This window comes from Phyllobates terribilis, unplaced genomic scaffold, assembly GCF_046119375.1.
Source record: "Phyllobates terribilis strain yellow unplaced genomic scaffold, ASM4611937v1 Scaffold_36__1_contigs__length_13169755, whole genome shotgun sequence".
NCBI lineage: Eukaryota > Metazoa > Chordata > Amphibia > Anura > Dendrobatidae > Phyllobates > Phyllobates terribilis.
Genome location: NW_027362796.1, coordinates 8170679 through 8194687, shown reverse-complemented (window position 1 = coordinate 8194687; position 24009 = coordinate 8170679). Strand labels below are relative to the sequence as shown.

At 42.7% G+C, this 24009-nt stretch overlaps 1 protein-coding gene across 4 annotated transcripts; it reads right to left on the bottom strand.

Annotated features, from left to right (window-relative positions):
* Positions 1-2372: 2372 nt before the first annotated feature.
* Positions 2373-23763, bottom strand: LOC141182828 (uncharacterized). Of its 4 annotated transcripts, XM_073660954.1 has the most exons (11): positions 23675-23763; positions 9538-9928; positions 9184-9442; positions 9018-9088; positions 8816-8869; positions 8501-8650; positions 8270-8371; positions 8063-8186; positions 7882-7979; positions 7587-7677; positions 2373-5624 (listed from the first exon to the last, which is right to left on the bottom strand). In XM_073660954.1, the coding sequence occupies exons 6-11, from the start codon at positions 8576-8578 to the stop codon at positions 4012-4014; spliced, it is 2106 nt and encodes a 701-aa protein (XP_073517055.1). In that variant the 5' UTR covers positions 8579-8650; positions 8816-8869; positions 9018-9088; positions 9184-9442; positions 9538-9928; positions 23675-23763; the 3' UTR covers positions 2373-4011. The 4 variants fall into 4 exon arrangements, with proteins under 4 accessions (XP_073517055.1, XP_073517054.1, XP_073517056.1 ...); XM_073660953.1 differs by lacking the exon at positions 8816-8869; XM_073660955.1 differs by lacking the exons at positions 8816-8869; positions 9018-9088.
* Between the last annotated feature and the right edge of the window lie 246 nt (positions 23764-24009).

Below are 24009 nucleotides of genomic sequence, written 5' to 3'. Positions count from 1 at the left end.
ATAACTTTGTGTCATCTGCAAATATTGATATTTTACTATTTATCCCGTTGACTATGTCGTTAATAAAGATATTAAATAACATTGGGCCTAGTACAGACCCCTGTGGTACCCCACTAGTGACGCTTACCCAATCTGAGTATATTCCATTTATAACCACCCTCTGCCTTCTATGCTTTAGCCAGTTAGCTACCCACTTGCAGACATTTTCCCCCAGCCCCATCATTCTCATTTTGTATACCAACCTATTATGTGGCACGCTATCGAACGCTTTTGAGAAGTCGAGATACACGACATCCATTGGTTCTCCCTGATCTACTCGAGAGCTAACCTCCTCGTAGAAGTCAATCAGGTTTGTTTGGCAGGAGCGATTCCTCATGAATCCATGTTGGTTCGGGATTAAAAGATTATTAGCATCAAGATGCTCCGTAATTGCCTCTTTAATGAAGCTTTCAAAAATTTTGCCCACAACGGACGTCAGACTCACCGGCCGATAGTTTCCGGCGTCACTTTTCGCTCCCTTTTTGAATATTGGCACTACATTCGCCTGTCGCCAATCAAGTGGTACAGACCCAGTCTCAACAGAGTCCTTAAATATAAGATATAACGGTCTATCACTTTACTTAGTTCCCTTAGTACCCGTGGGTGTATGCCATCAGGTCCTGGTGATTTGTTTATTTTAATGTTACTGAGGCGTTTCTGTACCCCAGCTTGGGTTAGATTTGTCATACTTAGTGGAGGATTAAGCTTGTCACTTCTCATTTCTCCTGTTAGTTCTATTTCCTTTGTGAAAGTTGTCGAAAAAAAATTATTTAATAGATTAGCTTTATCCTCATCTTTCTCTATGATTTTGCCTTCCTCACTTTTTATCGCTCCAATATTATCCGATTTAATCCTTTTACTATTTATATACGTAAAGAACAGTTTGGGATTTGATCTACTTTCACTAGCAATACGTTTCTCTGTTTCCTCCTTCGCTATTTTTATTTGTTTTTTTACAGGTTCTCGTTTTTTCCTTGTAACACATTAGTGCCTCCTTACTGTTTTCCTGTTTTAATCTCTTGAATGCCTCTTTTTTGCTATTTAACGCCCCTTTTACGTTCTTGTTCAACCATATTGGTTTCCTCTTATTTCTGGCCCTTTTATTCCCATACGGTATATATCTCTCGCACTGAGTATTCAGAATTCTTTTGAAGGTTTCCCATTTACTATTCGTATTTCCTTGATTAAGAACTTTGTCCCAGTCAATAAGTTGAAGGTTTTCTATCAGCTGATCAAACTTCGCCCTCCTAAAGTTTAATGTTTTTGTTTTTCCCTTATTGATAACCGTACTGAAGGGCATTTTGGTGTTTTCAGAAATACTGCTGATACCACTACGTCACTAGAAAGTCAGCGGGAACTTAAGGAGATAATTGTCAGGAAGAAAGGGTTTAGGTTCATGGAGAACTGGGCTGACTTCTCTGTCGGCTACAGGCTGCACCTCAATGGGGAGAAAGCAGATGTGCTGGGGAAAAAAAAATGGTCAGATGGATGGAGGAGCTTTCAAACTAGGATCTGGGGGAGGGAGGGTAGCCGTGCAAATAAGGGGGTAGAATAGACAGAGTGAGACATTCAAGGAAAGTAAGGAGGCGAGTAGCAGTAATAAATGTGCTAATAGTATTAAATGTCTGCAGGCAAATGAAAGAAGTCTTGAAAACAAAATGAATGAATTAGACTCTTAGGTCAGCCACAGATTACAGAAACCTGGTTGGATGAAAGCCATGACTTGGTGTCAAACATAGATGGTTACACTACATTCAAATGGATAGGAAAGAAAAATAGGTAGACGGGTGGGTATTTTCGTTAAAACCAACTTAAGACCTCAAGCTCAATGACGACATGGGGGGCAGTTTCGACAATGTACAGCACACATGCCCAACTCTTGGTGATTATATTTGACCCACGACACCAGAACCACCACACCTATGTGGGGCCATTATTCTGCATGGAGGACTTTGTGGGATCCATTTTACTGTATGGAAAGCTTTGTGGGGCCAATCATACTGAATGGAGGACTTTGTGGGGCCCATTATTCTGTATGGAGGACTATGTGGGGCCCATTATACTGTATACTGGTTGGTCCACAACTTTTCATTTTGGCCCTCTACATGTTTTGAGCTTTACATCCCTGATGTAAAGTCAGTATGGGTAATGTACATGGAAATGGCAATAATGGAAAGCTGCTAACTGGACTTTGCTACAAGCCTCCTAATATAGCTAAACATGAAGAGGATGATATGCTGCAACAAATTAAAAAGGCAACAAAAACAAGTCATGGTCAAAAGTGTTGGATCCCTTGAAATTGTGCCAGAAAATGAAGTAATTCTCCCAGAAAATTATTGGAATTACATGTTTTATTATACACGTTTATTTCCTTTGCGGTTATTGAAACAGCACAAGAAAACAGAGAAAAAAAAGGCAAATTGAACATAATTTCACACAAAACCACATAAAATAGGTCGGACAAAATTATTGACACCTTGCCAAAATTGTGGGTAAACAACTCTGTTTCAAGCATGTGAAGCTTGTTCAAACGCAATTGTGGCAAGTAACAGGTGTGGGCAATAAGAAAATCACAACTAAAAATAGATAAAAAAGGGAGAAGTTGATTCAATCTTTGCATTGTGTGCATATGTGTGGCACACTAAGCATGGAGAAAACAGAAAAAGGAGAAGAGAACTGTCTGAGGACTTGAGAACCAAAATTGTTGAAAAATATCAATAATTTCAAGGTTATAAGTCCATCTTTTGAGATCCGGATGTTCCTCTGTCCAATGTGCAACATAATCAATAAATTTACAAACACATACAGTCAAATATGGTGGAGCTTCAAAGAGGTTTTGGGGTTGTTTTGCTGCCTCAGGTCAGGTACCTTGACTGTGTGCAAGGAATCATGAAATCTGAAGATTAGCAAAGGATTTTGGGGCACAATGTAGTGCCTAGTGTCAGAAAGTTGGGTTTGCATGCTAGGTCATGGGTCTTCCAGCATGACAATGACCCCAAACATACTTCAAGAAGCACCCAGAAAATGGATGGAAACAAAGTGCTGGACAGTTCTGACTAGCAATGAATCCGGATCTAAATCCCATTGAACACCTGTGGAGAGATCTTAAAATTGCTGTTTGGAGAAAAACTTTAAAATTTGAAAGTCCTCAGTGGAGGATACCATCTTTTCAGTTAGCCATTAGTCAGTAAGCTTTCTAGACTACTCAGGTCTTTCATCAGGCATAGTATAACACAAAATCTGAAGAGTCACATATTTATACACAACAGGGCACAGGAATAATGCAATAGATAAGACAAGTGACGTGAAGCAGAACTATCAGTTTCGGAAAGGGATAAGCAGTTGTGGCGGTAAATATGTGTGGACACAAGTAGATCTATTCTTTTTTTCTTTTTTTGGGTGGTGATGAGAATTCATCCTTGTTTTAAGTTTTTGCCTGGTCTCCCCTACATACAGACCCCCAGCTGGACATTTGCTACATATAATTAAGTACATTACATTAGTTGTGATGCAGCTGAAAGTCCCTGGGATCTTGTGGTCCTGATGTGAGTTGGGAATCTTTATCTTGTCCGTGGTCATTATAAATGGATGGGTTTTACGTACACAGTTGGTGAGGATAAATTTTGTAAGTTTCACCACAAAGGTGAAACTATCCTCCCGGTCAGTTTGCTTTCCCTCCCAGTACCTTTTAATTCTAACAGTGATGAGTTTCTGGGAGATTATACTTGTTCCTTTTATTTTTGGTTCTCCTTAGCTTGCCTTCTTTGCCCTATATGAATGTGTTTTTGTTTCTCATTCAGAGTTTTCATATTTTACTTCATACTTTCCTTTCCCCTTGTTGAGAGTGTTTTGCAGCCTCCTCTCTGGTTCCTCAGGAGGTATGAGAAACTCCTCAACAGCTTATTAGTTAGTTAGGTGTGTGGTGGCATTTTTAGTTGTGCAGCTAGGTTTTTTTTCTAGTTTCTACAGACACTAGTTGGGTGTAGTTGCGGCATTCTCCCCTGTGTGGGTTCTCTGGTGGCTATCAAGATGCGCTTTCTGGTTAAAACATTTCCCACATTTTGAACATGAAAAAGGCTTCTCCCCTGTATGAGTTCTCTGGTGCTTATCAATATCTGATTTCTGGTTAAAACATTTCCCACATTCTGAACAAGAAAAAGGCTTCTCTCCTGTGTGAGTTCTCTGATGTTTGATAAGACTTGATTTCTCTGTAAAACATTTCCCACATTCTGAACATGAAAAAGGCTTCTCCCCTGTGTGAGTTTTGTGATGTTTGGTAAGAGTTGATTTCTCTGTAAAACATTTCCCACATTCTGAACAGGAAAATGGCTTTTCTCCTGTGCGAGTTCTCTGATGGTTGATAAGAGTTGATTTCTCTGTAAAATATTTCCCACATTCTGTACAGGAAAATGGCTTCTCCCCTTTGTGAGTTCTCTGATGTTTATTAAGATATGATTTGTGTCCAAAACATTTTCCACAATCTGAACATGAAAAAGGCTTCTCCCCTGTGTGAGTTCTCTGATGTTTGGTAAGATTTGATTTCTTTGCAAAAGATTTCCCACATTCTGAACATGAAAATGGCTTCTCCCCTGTGTGAGTTCTCTGATGTACAATAAGATTTGATTTCTCTGAAAAACATTTCTCACATTCTGAACAGGAAAATGGCTTCTCTCCTGTGTGAGTTCTCTGATGGTTGATAAGAGTTGATTTCTCTGTAAAATATTTCCCACATTCTGAACAGGAAAATGGCTTCTCCCCTGTGTGAGTTCTCTGATGTATACTAAGATATGATTTCTGTACAAAACATTTCCCACAATCTGAACATGAAAAAGGCTTCTCCTCTGTGTGGTTTCTCTGGTGCTTAAGAAAACTAGATTTCTGGTTAAAACATTTTCCACATTCTGAACATGGAAAAGGCATCTCCCCTGTGTGAGTTCTCTGATGTATATTAAGATTTGATTTCTGGTTAAAACATTTTCCACATTCTGAACAGGAAAATGGCTTCTCCCCTGTGTGAGTTCTCTGATGTGCGATAAGATTTGATTTCTCTGTAAAACATTTACCACATTCTGAACAGGAAAATGGCTTCTCCCCTGTGTGAATTCTCTGATGTGCGATAAGATTTGATTTCTCTGTAAAACATTTACCACATTCTGAACAGGAAAAAGGCTTCTCCCCTGTGTGAGTTCTCTGGTGCCTAACAAGATCTGATTTCTGATTAAAACATCTCCCACACTTGGAACAAGAAAATCTATTCTTCTCTGTGTGAATTTTTTGAGGTTTAAGAAAAGACTTTTTGAGAGGAAAACTATTTCTATATTCTGAACGTGAAAATGGCTTCTTTGCTTTAGAAGCAGTTTGTTTTTTAATGCTTGTTTTGTGACTTTGATTTTCCTTAGTGTTCGGTAATGAATCAGAAGACAGGACCTGTATCAAAGGATCAGATGACAGATCTTTGCTGTGAAGGGATGATGGTAAATCTGGAGAAATGTCATTCATTTCAATTATATCCTGTTGGATCTGAAAATTATCTGATTTGAAAACTGAAAATGTCAGCTGTCCCTCTGATCTCCTGGTACAGACATCTGCCAAGAATAAAACCAATTATTATTTTTAATAAAAAATCCTTGAATTTTATATTTTTGAACATTTCTACTTAAACTCTCCATAAAAAAGGCAAGTTATATAAAAAAAAATTCACTTATTCACCAGGACAATGACTGTCTAATAGGAAACTTCATAGGATGGATCAGTAGAGCGAGTTCCACTGTTTTTTCATTCTGCCTCCAAAATATGGAATAAAAAGCCACCAAACAATGTTATGTAGGCGAAAATAATACCAATAAAAACTTCTACTTATTTGACAAAAAACAAGTCCCCACTCAGATCCATCATCTGTCAATGGAAAAACAGAGGTTTCCATATTACTAGTGGCTCAAAGGCTCTTGAAAAGCAACATGGCTTCCATAAACCAATCCAGCAATATCCACTCTCCCAAAGTCAGATCTCCCCCTCACTTCTGAGCTTTGCAGTAGTTTATGTGCCTAAGTCACATTCAGCATCCATGTATTTGGTATTACTATAATGAGAAGAACCCACTTAATTTACAGTGTGTGTCTCCTGGAGCACAATCTGGGCACTGTGTGTTGGGTAATAAAATAGCATATTTGCAATTTTCACTCTCCAACATCCACTGCGTGCTAATTTCTGGAGAGTGACTGTAGAGTCAAAATAGTCACTTCTCCTATAAATTAATTCACTGAGGGTTATAATTTCCAAAATGGAGTCACTTTATGGGGATTTCTACTGCTTCTGCAAAAGGTGTGTCCCAACTCCTCTGGGACGTCTACTTCTCCTCCTGCTTCGACTTGTGTGAGGTCTACTTTTGACACCAGAAGCCGCCTTATTCATTCTGCAGGCGGCGCTGGTGATGGAAGAGACGTCAGAACCAGAAGCTCTGCGAGGCGCAGGCTCTGCGCAGCCACTAAGATTAGGGTTGCAGGGACCAGTAGTACCATCCAGTTTTGCAGTATGGGTGTGTGTGCTGTCCAGCTGGAATAATCTGCTCCCTACTTCAGCCATTTGGAAAGCACCGCACCCTACTAAAGCTGGAAGCATATTGCCGGAAGCTGCCAGATACAGCCTTGTTCTCCTCTGGTTCAGTCCTCTGTGCTCAGCTCCCGGCTTGTGTATTTGTTTCTGTTGTGACCTCGGCCCGTTTACTGACTACTCTTGTGTCTTCTGATTTTGTATTTTCTCTGCCCTCCTGTTCTGACCCGGCTATCTGACTATTCTTCTTCCCATGTCACTCCACAGAACAGCAGGTAACACCGTGGCCCAAGCCTAGGGGTCTCTGTGTAAGTCCAGATCCATGTAGAGAGGTTAAAGGGTGATGAGGAAAGTAATTTGTGAAATATGTAAATGGGGTAGTTAAGGCAAGCCTGTTCATGGTAGCCATCTTTTCAGCTTCCATGTGACCATGAACAGTGCCCCCAATACATTGTGTCTGCAAACTATTCCAGCAAAATCTGCATTCCTAATAGCTAAATGTCGCTCCTTCCCTTCTTAACCTGCCATGTGCCCAGACAGTAGTGTACAGCTGTATATAGGGTATTGTCAAATTCAAAAGAAGTTGGAAAATAATTTGTAAGGTCCATTTGTTTCTTATTATCCTTTGTGAAAAATTTCAAAGTTATCACCACATAAAGTGACATCTGTCAGATTTGAAAAATGGGGCCTGATCATCTGCACATTCTGCGTACGCTGTCATTTGGCTTTGTAGTTTACAGACCTGGGCAGGTAACGGTCAGCATCATCTAATCCCAGGGGGTAGGTGGATCCTCCAGGTTGTAAGTTCTATAGAAAAGGGCTTTCACAATTTCCCAAAGTAATCTGAACATTTTCGGACGGAGGAGAATGTTGTGGTCTAGCGGCAAAATGGTGATCACAAGATTGTGATACAGCCGGACTACACAAACGATAAAGCAGCCACAGCCGGTGACTGAGAAGAATCTGTGACTTCTCAGTATTCAGTGATTACTACTCACCTGGGTAGTCATATGTAGGAATCTCCTCTTTACACCGCTCATCATCCCTCACATATGTCTCTGTAGTATTACTATGGGTCAGATCTTCACCCTGAAACAAATATTGTAAAAGTCACAGACAGATGGAGAAGTCACATCTATGATTGGCTCTAATCCTGCCTTCTCCACCGTTCTCATTACACAAATATAAAACATAATAATGGTGGATAAAACAAGACTGAATCCAAAAATACAAAACCTTTACAGCCGTCTACACATCATAGGGGAGATCTCATGACTCCTTCTCTCCATCTACCTGATGATCCTGAGGAACATTGGGATCTTCTTGTTTACAGTCCTGTGGAAGAAGAGGACGGTGACATCTCTCTGGTGTTGTCCTCTTACTGGATAGATCTGGAGGAAACACATACAGGGACTGAATTCATTCTTTACATACAGATAATTATAGGTCGTGTGTATTTAGTCCTGTCTATTACCTGGTGATGTGAGGGGCTGGGGAACCTCCATCATGACGTTCTTGTATAGATCTTTGCGTCCTTCTAAATACTCCCACTCCTCCATGGAAAAATAGACGGCGACATCCTGACACCTTATAGGAACCTGACACACACAATGATACCGTCATCTCCCCGATCCCTTCATAGTGTTACTGTATAATGTCCCATCATTCCCAGCAGTGTCACCTCTCCAGTCAGCAGCTCAATCATCTTGTAGGCGAGTTCTAGGATCTGGTCATTGATGTCCTCATGTATCAGGGGGTGAGGTGGAGGCCCCGTGATTAATCTCTGGTTATGGAGAGACACAGTAATAAATCTCACTCCAGACATTTCCAGAGTTCTCACCTCTCCAGTTCTGTCCATCTGTTATTTCCATAGATAAGAATGATGTAATGTGACGTCATCAGAATCTCTCACCTCTCCAGTAAGCCGGAAGAGGATCTCTAGGGTGAGGTGTAATATCCTCTCCGCCATCTTGTCTCTGTCCATATCCATCTTTGATGGGTAAATCAGAAAAATTTTCTTATATAGAAGATCTTCACTGAGAGGATCCGATATTGTAGAGACCTGAAGGAGAAAAAGATAAGCTGATGGAACATTATAAAAATCCTGTGTAATAATACAACTATTGGAGATAATGAGAGGAAACATATAAGGAGATTTATTATTTTACAGTATTTAGTTTTCTTCTTTATATCTAGTAATAAAACCTTTATATTTTAGGACACATACAACAAGCAGTTTCTTCCTTGGAGTCTGCAGCTGAATACGTTTCTCATAGACGCACTGTCAGGGAAATATTGAGAAAATATTAACAATTTCTCCCAAACCCCTCTTAAACAGTGTATAATATTTCGTCAAACCCCATTAATGCGGATACAACATCATAGTATAGAGCAAGTATATATACAAATTGAAGAGAGGCGACACCTACTAGCCTCCTGGATGGTATTCAAAGGTAGGAATTCAAAAGTGTGGAGATATGGTGACACTGGTTACTTGGGTCTGCAGAAAAGAGCAGAGAGTGGCAGACTCAGAGTTATCAGCTGAGAGGGACTATGGAGGCAGAGATAGACCGAATAGAGCTGGACGTAGCATACCTGTGACCCCTAGTTCCTGGTTATAAGGTGGTACTGCACGTAGTGGCTTAGAGGAACGCGGTGTCCACCGCTAGTTCCTGGTGCTGTGAGCGTTGTCAGGGGCAGGATGGTATCAGCTGACCAATTGCCACCAATCCCGCAGTGCTGTGTAGTGTGCACTTCGGAAGTGCACGTGTGACGACACCTACTAGCCTCCTGGATGGTATTCAAAGGTAGGAATTCAAAAGTGTGGAGATATGGTGACACTGGTTACTTGGGTCTGCAGAAAAGAGCAGAGAGTGGCAGACTCAGAGTTATCAGCTGAGAGGGACTATGGAGGCAGAGATAGACCGAATAGAGCTGGACGTAGCATACCTGTGACCCCTAGTTCCTGGTTATAAGGTGGTACTGCACGTAGTGGCTTAGAGGAACGCGGTGTCCACCGCTAGTTCCTGGTGCTGTGAGCGTTGTCAGGGGCAGGATGGTATCAGCTGACCAATTGCCACCAATCCCGCAGTGCTGTGTAGTGTGCACTTCGGAAGTGCACGTGTGACGTCACCGGAAGTGACGCGTTGCTCCCAGGAAGCTGTGCGTTCCGCAGGCTGGTGTAAATGCGTTCCAGTGAGCCGGAAGTTTGAGTGCCAGGGAGAGAGAATGTGGGTTCCACCAGTATAGAGCATAAGACCCAATGGGCATGAGGCAGAGCCTTTGTTGGAGTGGAGAAGGATCCAGGAGAGGGGACAAGAGTGTGCCAGAGAGGAATAATCTGCAATAAAGGATACAATATATGAGTAGGATATGGAGATCAAAACATGTATATTATTGACCTATTCAAATTGAAGACCACATTTCCAAATGTCAAATACATTTCAACATAGGGTCACATAAGATCCCTGGGTGACAAGTTTCTCTATACCAATTGTTCAATGAGAACCAAACTCCAATCATAAAAAAACCTTATATAAAAAGCCAGTAGTTCATAGTCCCTATTAAGGCCTTTCGACTCTAAGAACTGTAATTCATGAATCCAGTAGGCTTATCTACGTTTGAGAAGGCTCACTCGGTCGCTTCCCCGACGTGGTGTCAAAACTTGTTCCAATAACTGGTATTTGAATTGAGAAATACTATGTCCTGCCGTGATAAACTGTTGGGGAATGGGTAACATTAGGTTTTTGCACCAAATTGTGGACTTGTGCTTTGAAATCCTATCCATTATGGGCTGTGCCGTCTCCCCCACATAGATTCGGCCGAATGCACATTTAATAAGATATACCACATATGAACTGTCACATGTAAAGTACCCTTTGATGTTGTATATTTTGCCAGTTTGTGGGTGATGAACAATGCTACCCCTGAGGACATTGTTGCATTGACGACATTGGAGACATGGGAATGTGCCCATTTTGGGATTCTGCAAAAAACATTGTTTAGGACCTAGGTACGCTGCGCCCAAATCGGCACATACCAGAGAGTCTCTAATATTGGTTGCTCTCTTAAAACACGGTAGGAAGGGTTGTTGGAACGCAGGGATCGTGGAATAACCGGTTTGTAAGATGTTCCTGTGTTTCCTAATGGTTTTATGTAAGATGTAGGCGAAGGGGTGTAACGTGTGAACAAAGGGGATTCTGTCCTTCTGTCCTGTTTGGACGATCAGTTCTGGAATTCGACGCCTGGGGATGCAAGAAGCTAGGTGGATAGCCTCGTTCAGTGAATTTGGTCGACATTTCTTGTAACCTCTGATTGCGGATAGTTTCACTGGACACAATCCGTTTGACCCTCTGAAATCGTGATGTAGGTATAGATTTCTTCATCGACCTTGGATGATTGCTAGAAAAGTGTAATAGGCCATTGAGATCGGTGGGCTTGGAATAGTGGTCAGTTAGGTGGCCCTGTGTATCCTTGATCACCATGGTATCAAGGAAACTAACACGGCTTGAATCATATGTCATGGTGAAGCGTCTTGAAACCACAGACGTTTAATGTTGTGGGATTGATTGCATCAGATAAATGTCTTCTAATACATTTTTTTTAGCGACTCTGACGTGCATCCCACATATTATAGTTTACTCACTATACATTCTATTAAATGCACTGCTCAAAAAAATAAAGGGAACACTCAAATAACACATCCTAGATCTGAATGAATGAAATATTCTCATTGAATACTTTATTCTGTACAAAGTTGAATGTGCTGACAACAAAATCACACAAAAATCATCAATGGAAATCAAATTTATTAACCAATGGAGACCTGGATTTGGAGTCACCCCCAAAATTAAAAGTGGAAAAACACACTACAGGCTGATCCAACTTTGATGTAATGTCCTTAAAACAAGTCAAAATGAGGCTCCGTATTGTGTGTGGCCTCCACGTGCCTGTATGACCTTCCTACAACGCCTGGGAATTCTCCTGATGAGGTTCCGCAAACTCCTGGACAGTCTGTGTTGTAACGTGACGTTGGTGGATGGAGCAAGACATGACCCAGCTTTCGTCCTTCTCCATCACAGCAACATCCCTTTAAAAACATATAAAAACTCGATACTGAGACTCTTGATCACGTCTGCTAGAGCATGTATTCCCTCGCTATGGAAAAGTAACACTATCCCGACAATCTCACTATGGTTCTCGAAAATAAATGAGATTATGTTAAGGGAGGAGCTCACCTACACGATCAATAACTCCCATGAAAAATTTTATAAAACATGGTCCTACTGGAGTTTAAATCTTCCGCTGATAACTTTCCCCTATGAGGTCAAGGTAAAGTCTATACTTCAGGAGCCTCTCTGACGTTACCCTAACCCTTTTACCCATACATCCCTTCCCCCACTTCCCTTTGTCTTTGTGTATATTTGTGTTTTTGGTTTTAACTACTCGTTTTTTCTTTTATAACCCTTATTTGTTAACCAACATGAATATGTAATGACTTAATGTTTAAGTCAGAGTCACCACGCTGGTATATCCTAAAACACATTGAACCAATGTTCTACCAGCGACTCTACTTTGGATTGTGTTAACTTCTTTCATTTTGTTTTCAAATGTTTTGGAAATACTGGTTATTGTTATGGTTATGTGGTCATGTTTGACCTACTACTTGTTGCACAACTAGTACCCGGCGTTTGTATTTGTATTTCCTTTTCAAAACTTAATAAAGATAAATTTATAAAGGATAACCAAGTCACAATGCGTTTGATATTTGTTTCTTGAAAAAAAAACTAGGTGAAAGTTTTCCGCCTTTTTGGATACAAAACTCAAACAAAATATGTAAAAGAATTTACAAAGTCTGGAGGATGGATCTCAGACATCGAAAAAACTAAGTTTGAAAGAGATATCAAAGACGAGTCAAATTCAAGTTACACATGGAAATGAAAAACCAAGAGCTACTGTTCTGAAATACAGGTCGCACAATAAATTCAAAGGAAATAGAGGAGAGCGGAGGTCAGCTTCACAAATCCTAATGTGTCCATGGGTTCCTCTAATTATAATTTTCTGAGGACTTATCTGATGTATCAGTGGGATCAACTAAAGACAGATGGAACAAAAATAAATTCTCAAGTATTCCCCACAATTCAGCACAAAACAACAGGCCGGAAGAAAGCTCAAATGTGACCGGACATGTGCGTTCCATGCTGGAGTGCATCACGGTCTCCTATCTGCGAATGCGCATGTCCGGAAGCATGCGTTCCACGCCGGATCGCATAATGGTTTTGGATTGCATACCACCAACATAGAAAAGTCCTATCTCTGAGATCAGCGTCATGGGAGACTAAAAACAAGTATTTCACATTCTCCCATCATGCAATAGGCACGTAGATCTACTTTATCACTACATAAAATATGGGATGATGGCCCACAGTATATTCCTAAATGATCACATTAGACCCCCATTGCATAATTAGAGATACACAAGGATCATCACATTTGCTAGTTACTAAATAGTATATGTAGGATATAACTGATAAGAAATAATTCTGATATAGAAGCTCAGATATCTCGATGACGTACAATAATATGTGAACTCCAATCACTGGGAACTGAGTAGCAATGAATAGAGTATAAAATCCAAAATGTAATCCGGAATGGGGCTGTATTCACACAAAACAAGCATAGGAAATTGGCTCATTCAGTCCCTTAGGGTCTAGTCAATCCAGTCTGGAAATCCACTCACTTTCCTTTTTGAGGATATATCTATTGTGATCACCTCCTATCACATTGGGTTTAACCACATCAATGATACAAAAGGAGATGTCTCTGGTTTCACCTCGATGTACACTATTCATGTGTCTCGCTAATCGGGTGTCCTGACCATGGCATATGTCACCCAAATGCCCCCCACCCTCCTCCTAGACTCCCTCTTGGTCTTGCCTACATAATCTGTCCAAACACAAAAAATAAAACAAGAACCGGCAACTTTGTACGGGGAAGACAATTGGTCCAGGAATAGTGTACCGATGTCATACAATAAAGAAGTACGTTTTACGGACCGGTGAGTGCTACCCTTTCTTCTTATTTGCTTACATGTTACCTACATAATCTAGGGGGCAGGTGCATGTGGTCATATATACAAGTCCTGAGGTTTTACAGTTGGAATAACCCCTCTGAAAAAAGTTTTTACTCGTGGAGGAACTCGAGAAAGATTTACATGGTCTCATCCAATTACATGTACAACATTCTCCACATCTAAAGAAACCACAGATTCTTCTATCTAGCCAAGTCCCCTTGGGTGCAGTTTTTTGGTAGAAACTATGCACTAAACGGTCCCTAATTGACCAACCCTTTCTGAAAGTTATTGTGGGAGTAGATCACACAGCACCCTCCGAGCTGGGTCGGCCACAAGTATATCCCAGGTCACTCTGATTGTCATAAGTTTTTCTTACTCGTGCTACCCCATCTTTTTCTTGGTCTCTTGGTTAGGTATGGAGGAGTCTGTTTCTCCCATTTTTCTGCAAACGATGATGTGGAATCCAAAATGTACCATGAGTACCCTATAATCCCTTAATCTGGTGTTCAGGTCTATTGCCAGTATATTAAAATCTGTGACATTATGGCAGTACCTTCTCAACCATAAAAATTGACCCTTGGGTATTCCTCTTTTTATGGGGATGGGGTGGTGGCTATTCCACTTCAATAGTTTATTAGTGCTTGTAGGTTTATGGTAGATGAGTGTTCCTAGGGTCCCATCCCGTTCTATCTAGATTAGTACATCCAGGAAAGTCAACTGGTTATAATTAAACTCCGATGTAAATCTCAGGCCGACTCTATTGATGTTCAGTTCTCTGACAAATTCAAAAGATTGTTCACTCGTCCCTGACCAGATGATTAAAATGTAGTCTATATATTTGTACAATACCCCAATATATGAATGCCATCACTTATGATCATCCCTGAATATTGTGGATTCCTCCCACCAGCCAAGGAATAGGTTAGCATACGAGGGGGCACAAGGGCTCCCCATCGCAGTACCACTGAGCTGGTGGAAGTACTTCCTGTCAAAAATAAATAAGTTATGAGTAAAAGGGGAGGAGTCCTGAGGAGATAATTTGCATATTCCCACTGCATTTTGGGGTAAGTGAAGAGTCTCCGCGAGCTCAAAGAACACTGGATTTTGGCTGTTGGAGCTGAAAAGAGGACATCGGTAAACCAGGGGAGGAGTCCTGAGGAGATAATTTGCATATTCCCACTGCATTTTGGGGTAAGTGAAGAGTCTCCGCGAGCTCAAAGAACACTGGATTTTGGCTGTTGGAGCTGAAAAGAGGACATCGGTAAACCAGGGGAGGAGTCCTGAGGAGATAATTTGCATATTCCCACTGCATTTTGGGGTAAGTGAAGAGTCTCCGCGAGCTCAAAGAACACTGGATTTTGGCTGTTGGAGCTGAAAAGAGGACATCGGTAAACCAGGGGAGGAGTCCTGAGGAGATAATTTGCATATTCCCACTGCATTTTGGGGTAAGTGAAGAGTCTCCGCGAGCTCAAAGAACACTGGATTTTGGCTGTTGGAGCTGAAAAGAGGACATCGGTAAACCAGGGGAGGAGTCCTGAGGAGATAATTTGCATATTCCCACTGCATTTTGGGGAAAGTGAAGAGTCTCCGCGAGCTCAAAGAACACTGGATTTTGGCTGTTGGAGCTGAAAAGAGGACATCGGTAAACCAGGGGAGGAGTCCTGAGGAGATAATTTGCATATTCCCACTGCATTTTGGGGTAAGTGAAGAGTCTCCGCGAGCTCAAAGAACACTGGATTTTGGCTGTTGGAGCTGAAAAGAGGACATCGGTAAACCAGGGGAGGAGTCCTGAGGAGATAATTTGCATATTCCCACTGCATTTTGGGGTAAGTGAAGAGTCTCCGCGAGCTCAAAGAACACTGGATTTTGGCTGTTGGAGCTGAAAAGAGGACATCGGTAAACCAGGGGAGGAGTCCTGAGGAGATAATTTGCATATTCCCACTGCATTTTGGGGTAAGTGAAGAGTCTCCGCGAGCTCAAAGAACACTGGATTTTGGCTGTTGGAGCTGAAAAGAGGACATCGGTAAACCAGGGGAGGAGTCCTGAGGAGATAATTTGCATATTCCCACTGCATTTTGGGGTAAGTGAAGAGTCTCCGCGAGCTCAAAGAACACTGGATTTTGGCTGTTGGAGCTGAAAAGAGGACATCGGTAAACCAGGGGAGGAGTCCTGAGGAGATAATTTGCATATTCCCACTGCATTTTGGGGTAAGTGAAGAGTCTCCGCGAGCTCAAAGAACACTGGATTTTGGCTGTTGGAGCTGAAAAGAGGACATCGGTAAACCAGGGGAGGAGTCCTGAGGAGATAATTTGCATATTCCCACTGCATTTTGGGGTAAGTGAAGAGTCTCCGCGAGCTCAAAGAACACTGGATTTTGGCTGTTGGAGCTGAAAAGAGGACATCGGTAAACCAGGGGAGGAGTCCTGAGGAGATAATTTGCATATTCCCACTGCATTTTGGGGTAAGTGAAGAGTCTCCGCGAGCTCAAAGAACACTGGATTTTGGCTGTTGGAGCTGAAAAGAGGACATCGGTAAACCAGGGGAGGAGTCCTGAGGAGATAATTTGCATATTCCCACTGCATTTTGGGGTAAGTGAAGAGTCTCCGCGAGCTCAAAGAACACTGGATTTTGGCTGTTGGAGCTGAAAAGAGGACATCGGTAAACCAGGGGAGGAGTCCTGAGGAGATAATTTGCATATTCCCACTGCATTTTGGGGTAAGTGAAGAGTCTCCGCGAGCTCAAAGAACACTGGATTTTGGCTGTTGGAGCTGAAAAGAGGACATCGGTAAACCAGGGGAGGAGTCCTGAGGAGATAATTTGCATATTCCCACTGCATTTTGGGGAAAGTGAAGAGTCTCCGCGAGCTCAAAGAACACTGGATTTTGGCTGTTGGAGCTGAAAAGAGGACATCGGTAAACCAGGGGAGGAGTCCTGAGGAGATAATTTGCATATTCCCACTGCATTTTGGGGTAAGTGAAGAGTCTCCGCGAGCTCAAAGAACACTGGATTTTGGCTGTTGGAGCTGAAAAGAGGACATCGGTAAACCAGGGGAGGAGTCCTGAGGAGATAATTTGCATATTCCCACTGCATTTTGGGGTAAGTGAAGAGTCTCCGCGAGCTCAAAGAACACTGGATTTTGGCTGTTGGAGCTGAAAAGAGGACATCGGTAAACCAGGGGAGGAGTCCTGAGGAGATAATTTGCATATTCCCACTGCATTTTGGGGTAAGTGAAGAGTCTCCGCGAGCTCAAAGAACACTGGATTTTGGCTGTTGGAGCTGAAAAGAGGACATCGGTAAACCAGGGGAGGAGTCCTGAGGAGATAATTTGCATATTCCCACTGCATTTTGGGGTAAGTGAAGAGTCTCCGCGAGCTCAAAGAACACTGGATTTTGGCTGTTGGAGCTGAAAAGAGGACATCGGTAAACCAGGGGAGGAGTCCTGAGGAGATAATTTGCATATTCCCACTGCATTTTGGGGTAAGTGAAGAGTCTCCGCGAGCTCAAAGAACACTGGATTTTGGCTGTTGGAGCTGAAAAGAGGACATCGGTAAACCAGGGGAGGAGTCCTGAGGAGATAATTTGCATATTCCCACTGCATTTTGGGGTAAGTGAAGAGTCTCCGCGAGCTCAAAGAACACTGGATTTTGGCTGTTGGAGCTGAAAAGAGGACATCGGTAAACCAGGGGAGGAGTCCTGAGGAGATAATTTGCATATTCCCACTGCATTTTGGGGTAAGTGAAGAGTCTCCGCGAGCTCAAAGAACACTGGATTTTGGCTGTTGGAGCTGAAAAGAGGACATCGGTAAACCAGGGGAGGAGTCCTGAGGAGATAATTTGCATATTCCCACTGCATTTTGGGGTAAGTGAAGAGTCTCCGCGAGCTCAAAGAACACTGGATTTTGGCTGTTGGAGCTGAAAAGAGGACATCGGTAAACCGCGCGCCTCTCGGCGCGCGCATTTTTAAGCTTTTTTCACTGTTTTCAGAACATTAACAATAAGAACATGGAAGAGTCCAGGAGCCATTTGGTGAGCTGCATATCCTGCTACATGTTCACAGACTTGCCAGTGGAAAAGCCAGACTTCACATGCCAGAAATGCAAGCTTGTGTCCCTGTTGGAGGAAAAGTTGCGAAATCTAGAAGAGAGGTTAACTACCTTGAAAATCATTAAGGAAGGTGAAGAGTTCTTAGACAGAGCAGAATTATCTCTTCATGATTCAGAAAGAGAAGAAATTCGAACTGCACCTGACGAAACAGAGGAATGGAAGCATGTGACCCACAGAAGCAGGAGGATCGAGAGGCAGTCAGCACCCATACTGCTCAGGAACCAGTACCAGGCTCTCACACAGGAGAACCATGAAGAAATACAGCAAGATAAGACTTTGCCAGCAATGAATAACCTTGTAAGCCCTCAGAATCCTCCTGGATGGAGAAAGAAGAATGTTGTGAAGAAAAAACGGAGAGTGGTGGTCATGGGGGATTCCCTGTTAAGAGGAACAGAGGCCGCTATCTGCAGACCAGACATAACCTCAAGAGAAATGTGCTGTCTTCCAGGAGCAAAAATTAAAGATGTGTCTGACAGGATATCAAGACTCTTCAGACCTACAGATCACTACCCATTCCTGCTAATACATGTGGGGACAAATGACACCGCAAGAAAGGACCTGGAAACCATCTGCAGTGACTTTGAAGACTTAGGCAAGAAAGTGAAAGAATTGGGAGCGCAGGTGGTCTTCTCATCCATCCTCCCAGTGGATGGCCATGGAACAATGAGGTGGAATAAGATTCTACAGGTGAACAACTGGCTACGTCGATGGTGCCGTCAACAAGGATTTGGATTTCTGGATCACGGAATGAATTACCTATACGATGGACTACTTGCTAGAGATGGGGTGCACCTTACGAAGACTGGAAAACATGTATTTGGAAGTCGCCTTGCTACACTCATCAGAAGAGCTTTAAACTAGAACAATGTGGGAAGGGAAGCAAAAGGCCAGAAAAAGCCATACAGCTGACAAATACTATTGAGATCTCTGCTACTGGAAGTGGAAAAGAAGAACAAAGACAAAAAAATCTAAATAATAAAAATATGGGAGGAAGAGAAACCAATCACAAACTAAAATGTTTTTATACAAATGCACAAAGCATGGGCAACAAACAAGGAGAATTGGAACTACTAATGCAGGAAAAGGAATATGATGTCATTGGAATCACTGAAACTTGGTGGGACGATACACATGATTGGAATAAAAGGCTAAAAGGATACAACTTATTTGCAAGAAACAGACTTGATAAACGAGGAGGAGGTGTCGCATTGTATGTTAGAAAAGCGTATATCTGCACAGAGATTGAAGCTTCAGAGACTGGGAGTTCTGTGGAAACTGTTTGGGTAAGAATACAAGGAGAGAACAACGGAAAGGACACCATTGTAGGCATTTACTACAGGCCACCTGGGCAAGCTGAAGATATGGATGAACTCTTTATGTATCAAATGACCAAGTTCTCCAAAAAATATGACGTAGTGGTCATGGGAGATTTCAACTATCCAGACATTTGTTGGGAATCTCTCTCAAGTAAAACTAACAGGTCAAGCAAATTCTTATCCTCTCTTGCTGACAACTTTATCTTCCAAAAGGTAGGGGAGAAAACAAGGGGATCTGCTACTTTGGATCTAATCCTTATAAACAGGGAGGAAATGGTTGAGGAGGTAAAGGTGGCTGGGACCCTAGGAGGCAGCGATCATGCTATTATAGAATTTTGGATAACTAGAGGAGGAAGACATGTGAAGACTCAAACTTCAAGGTTAGATTTTAGAAAGGCAGATTTTAAGAGACTCAGAAAGAGAATAGGAGGGATCCAATGGCTGGATGTCCTTAAGGACAAAAATGTCCAGGAAGGATGGGAAGTTTTTAAAAATGAGATTCTCAAAGCACAATCGTTAACAATCCCGAAAAGTAGGAAGAATGGGAAGCATTTAAGGAAACCAGGATGGATGAACACAGAACTTAAACACATGCTAAAAAGAAAGAAAGAAATGTTTATTAAATGGAAAGAGGGAGGCATATCTAAAGAAGATTATAATGCAGTCTGCAGATCCTGCAGGGCACGTATCAGGTTAGCTAAAGCTGACAATGAATTAAGGCTTGCAAGAGATGTCAAAAGCAATAAAAAAGGATTTTGGGGGTATGTCAAAAGTAAAAGAAAAGTCAAAGATGCTATAGGATTTTTACAGGATGAAAATGGAGAAATGGTAAGAGAGGATGTTGAGAAGGCCGAACTTTTTAATTCCTATTTTGCATCTGTTTTCTCTCAGAAAGAAAATGTAACATCAACTGATCTTCACTGTCCTTTTAAAGGAATAGAGGAATCCAAGTTATCAGTAAACAGAAAGATTGTGAGGGAATATTTAGCTAACATAAATGAGTTCAAGTCTCCAGGTCCAGATGAATTACACCCCAGAGTACTGAAGGAGATTGTAGAAGAAATTTTAGAACCACTCTCCATAATCTTTGAAAATTCTTGGAGAACAGGAGAAGTCCCAGAAGACTGGAGAAGAGCAAATGTTGTTCCTATCTTCAAAAAGGGGAAGAAGGTGGACCCAGGGAACTATAGGCCGGTGAGTCTGACTTCTATACCAGGAAAGATCTTTGAACAAATTATTAAACAACATGTATGTAAGTACATGGATAAGAATGAAGTGATTAACCAGAGTCAGCATGGGTTTGTAACTAACAAGTCATGTCAAACTAACTTAATTTCCTTCTATGACAGAATCACTGACTGGGTGGATCAGGGAAATGCTGTAGATATAGTATATCTTGACTTCAGCAAAGCATTTGACAAAGTATCTCACATCATCCTTATTGAAAAAATGACCAAGTATGCAATGGACCAGGCAACTGTTAGGTGGATTCATAACTGGCTTAGTGATCGGACTCAAAGGGTGGTTGTAAATGGCTTCACATCCAGCTGGATGAATGTCTCAAGTGGGGTACCACAGGGCTCCGTCCTGGGACCTGTATTGTTCAACATCTTTATCAATGATTTAGACGAAGGAATTGAGGGTAAACTGATTAAATTTGCTGATGACACAAAGCTAGGAGGGATAGCTAATACTAGAGAAGAGAGAGAGAGGATTCAAAAAGACCTAAATAAACTGGAGCAGTGGGCAGCAACCAACAGAATGGTTTTTAACAGGGGAAAATGCAAAGTACTACATCTGGGCAATAAAAATGCAAAAAGCATATACAGAATGGGAGGAATAGAGCTAAGCAACAGTACATGTGAAAAAGACTTAGGTATACTAATAGATCATAGACTGAACATGAGTCAACAGTGTGATGCAGCAGCAAAAAAGGCAAATACAATTCTGGGATGTATTAACAGAAGCATACAGTCTAGATCACGTGAAGTCATTATCGGTCTTTACTCCTCTTTGGTCAGACCTCATCTGGAATACTGTGTACAGTTTTGGGCACCACATTTTAAAAAAGACATCGACAAACTGGAGCAAGTTCAGAGAAGAGCGACCAGAATGGTGACTGGTCTGCAAACCATGTCCTATGAGGAACGGTTGCAGGATTTGGGAATGTTTAGCTTGCAAAAAAGAAGACTGAGAGGAGACTTAATAGCTGTCTACAAATATGTCAAGGGCTGTCACATTGTAGAAGGATCATCTTTATTCTCATTTGCACAAGGAAAGACTAGAAGCAATGGGATGAAACTAAATGGGAGGAGACACAGATTAGATATTAGAAAAAACTTTTTGACAGTTAGGGTGATTAATGAGTGGAACAGGCTGCCACGAGAGGTGGTGAGTTCCCCTTCAATGGACGTCTTCAAACAGAGGCTGGACAGACATCTGTCTGAGATGATCTAGTGAATCCTGCTTTGAGCAGGGGGTTGGACCAGATGACCCAGGAGGTCCCTTCCAACTCTACCATTCTATGATTCTATGATCCTCCATGAAGTCATTATGTCTGCTACACTCTATTGATCTCGATTTCAATAAACGTCTTACTCCTCTGATACCATCATCATGCGGTATATTACTGTACAAAGCCTCGATATCTAGTGAGGCCTGCTCCCCTACATGCATGTATACATGCTCGAGGGTCTACATGTAGGGGAGCAGCCAAAGGGAAAACCAACTCCAGAGGGATTATTCCAACTGCAGGACCTCAGGCGGTACTGGGAGAACATTACACTGTGTGGGGGCATCATACATACTAAATAAGGGACATAATGGGGGCATTACACTGTGTGGGGGGCATCATACGTACTGCACAAGGGGCATAATCGGGGCATTACACTGTGTGGGGGCATCATACATACTACATAAGGGGCATAATGGGGGCATTACACATACTACATAAGGGGCATAATAGGGCATTACAATGTGTGGGGCATCATACATACTGCATAAGGGGCATAATGGGGGCATTACACTGTGTGGGGGGCATCATACATACTGCACAAGGGGCATAATGGGGGCATTACACTGTGTGGGGGGCATCATACGTACTGCATAAGGGGCATAATGGGGGCATTACACTGTGTGGGGCATCATACATACTACATAAGGGGCATAATGGGGGCATTACACTGTGTGGGGGCATCATACATACTACATAAGGGGCATAATGCATTACAATGTGTGGGGCATCATACATACTGCACAGGGGGCATAATGGGGGCATCCTACATCCTGTATAAGGGGCATAATGGGGGCATTACACTGTGAGGGGGCATCATACATACTACATAAGGGGCATAATGCATTACAATGTGTGGGGCATCATACATACTGCACAAGGGGCATAATGGGGGCTTTACACTGTGAGGGGGCATCATACATCCTGCATAAGGGGCATAATGGGGGCATTACACTGTGTGGGGGCATCATACATCCTGCATAAGGGGCATAATGGGGGCATTACACTGTGTGGGGGCATCATACATACTGCATAAGGGGCATAATGGGGGCATTACACTGTGTGGGGGCATCATACATACTGCATAAGGGGCATAATGGGGGCATTACACTGTGTGGGGGCATCATACATCCTGCATATGGGGCATAATGGGGGCATTACACTGTGGGGGCATCATACATCCTGCATAAGGGGCATAATGGGGGCATTACACTGTGTGGGGCCATCATACATCCTGCATAAGGGGCATAATGGGGGCATTACACTGTGTGGGGGCATCATACATCCTGCATAAGGGGCATAATGGGGGCAGTACACTGTGTGGGGGGCATCATACATCCTGCATAAGGGGCATAATGGGGGCATTAAACTGTGTGGGGGCATCATACATCCTGTATAAGGGGCATAATGGGGGCATTACACTGTGTGGGGGGCATCATACATCCTGCATAAGGGGCATAATGGGGGCATTACACTGTGTGGGGGCATCATACATCCTGCATAAGGGGCATAATGGGGGCATTACACTGTGTGGGGGCATCATACATCCTGTATAAGGGGCATAATGGGGGCATTACACTGTGTGGGGGCATCATACATCCTGTATAAGGGGCATAATGGGGGCATTACACTGTGTGGAGGCATCATACATTGTGTATAAGGGGCATAATGGGGGCATTACACTGTGTGGGGGCATCATACATCCTGCATAAGGGGCATAATGGGGGCATTAAACTGTGTGGGGGCATCATACATCCTGCATAAGGGGCATTACACTGTGGGGGGCATCATACATCCTGTATAAGGGGCATAATGGGGGCATTACACTGTGTGGGGTCATCATACATCCTGCATAAGGGGCATAATGGGGGCATTACACTGTGGGGCCAGTAAAGGGGTCCTGTATTATGAGAACAATACGTTTCCTCCCTTCCTGTCTCCATAGTTGGGTCGTATGTATCTATTACAGGAAACAGAACAAAAACCTTATGATTCTTATAAAGGGGCAACACAAGACCCCAAAAGAGTCTCCGCGCTAAAGGGGTTAATGCCCCCTGCGCCCAGTAATGGGGTCTCCACATACCTCCACCTGCAGAGCCGCCACCACATATATGGCTGCTCTGTGCGCACAGGAGCTGTGATGAGGTCACAGGAGGGGAGGAGTCAGGGGTCACATGATCAGGGGCCTCAGTGGATGCAGGACTCTGCTGTGCTGGTTGTCATGGTGCTGGATGAGCTGAAGTTTATGTGTGGGGTCAGGAGGGGTTTACAGTGTGGATGTAGCAGAGCCGTGTGTGTACGAGGTGTACGGAGCAGAGCCGTGTGTGTACGAGGTGTACGGAGCAGAGCCGCGCGTGTACGAGGTGTACGGAGCAGAGCCGTGTGTGTACGAGGTGTACGGAGCAGAGCCGCGTGTGT

Excerpts from the sequence above, each read along its gene's own strand:
- LOC141182828 (XM_073660954.1), bottom strand. The coding sequence starts at position 8,578 with ATGGATATGGACAGAGACAAGATGGCGGAGAGGATATTACACCTCACC. Across the intron at positions 8,187-8,269 it reads TTGAGCTGCTGACTGGAGAG|GTTCCTATAAGGTGTCAGGA; the intron begins GTGACACTGCTG and ends TGTGTGTGTCAG. Across the intron at positions 7,980-8,062 it reads CCAGCCCCTCACATCACCAG|ATCTATCCAGTAAGAGGACA; the intron begins GTAATAGACAGG and ends TGTTTCCTCCAG.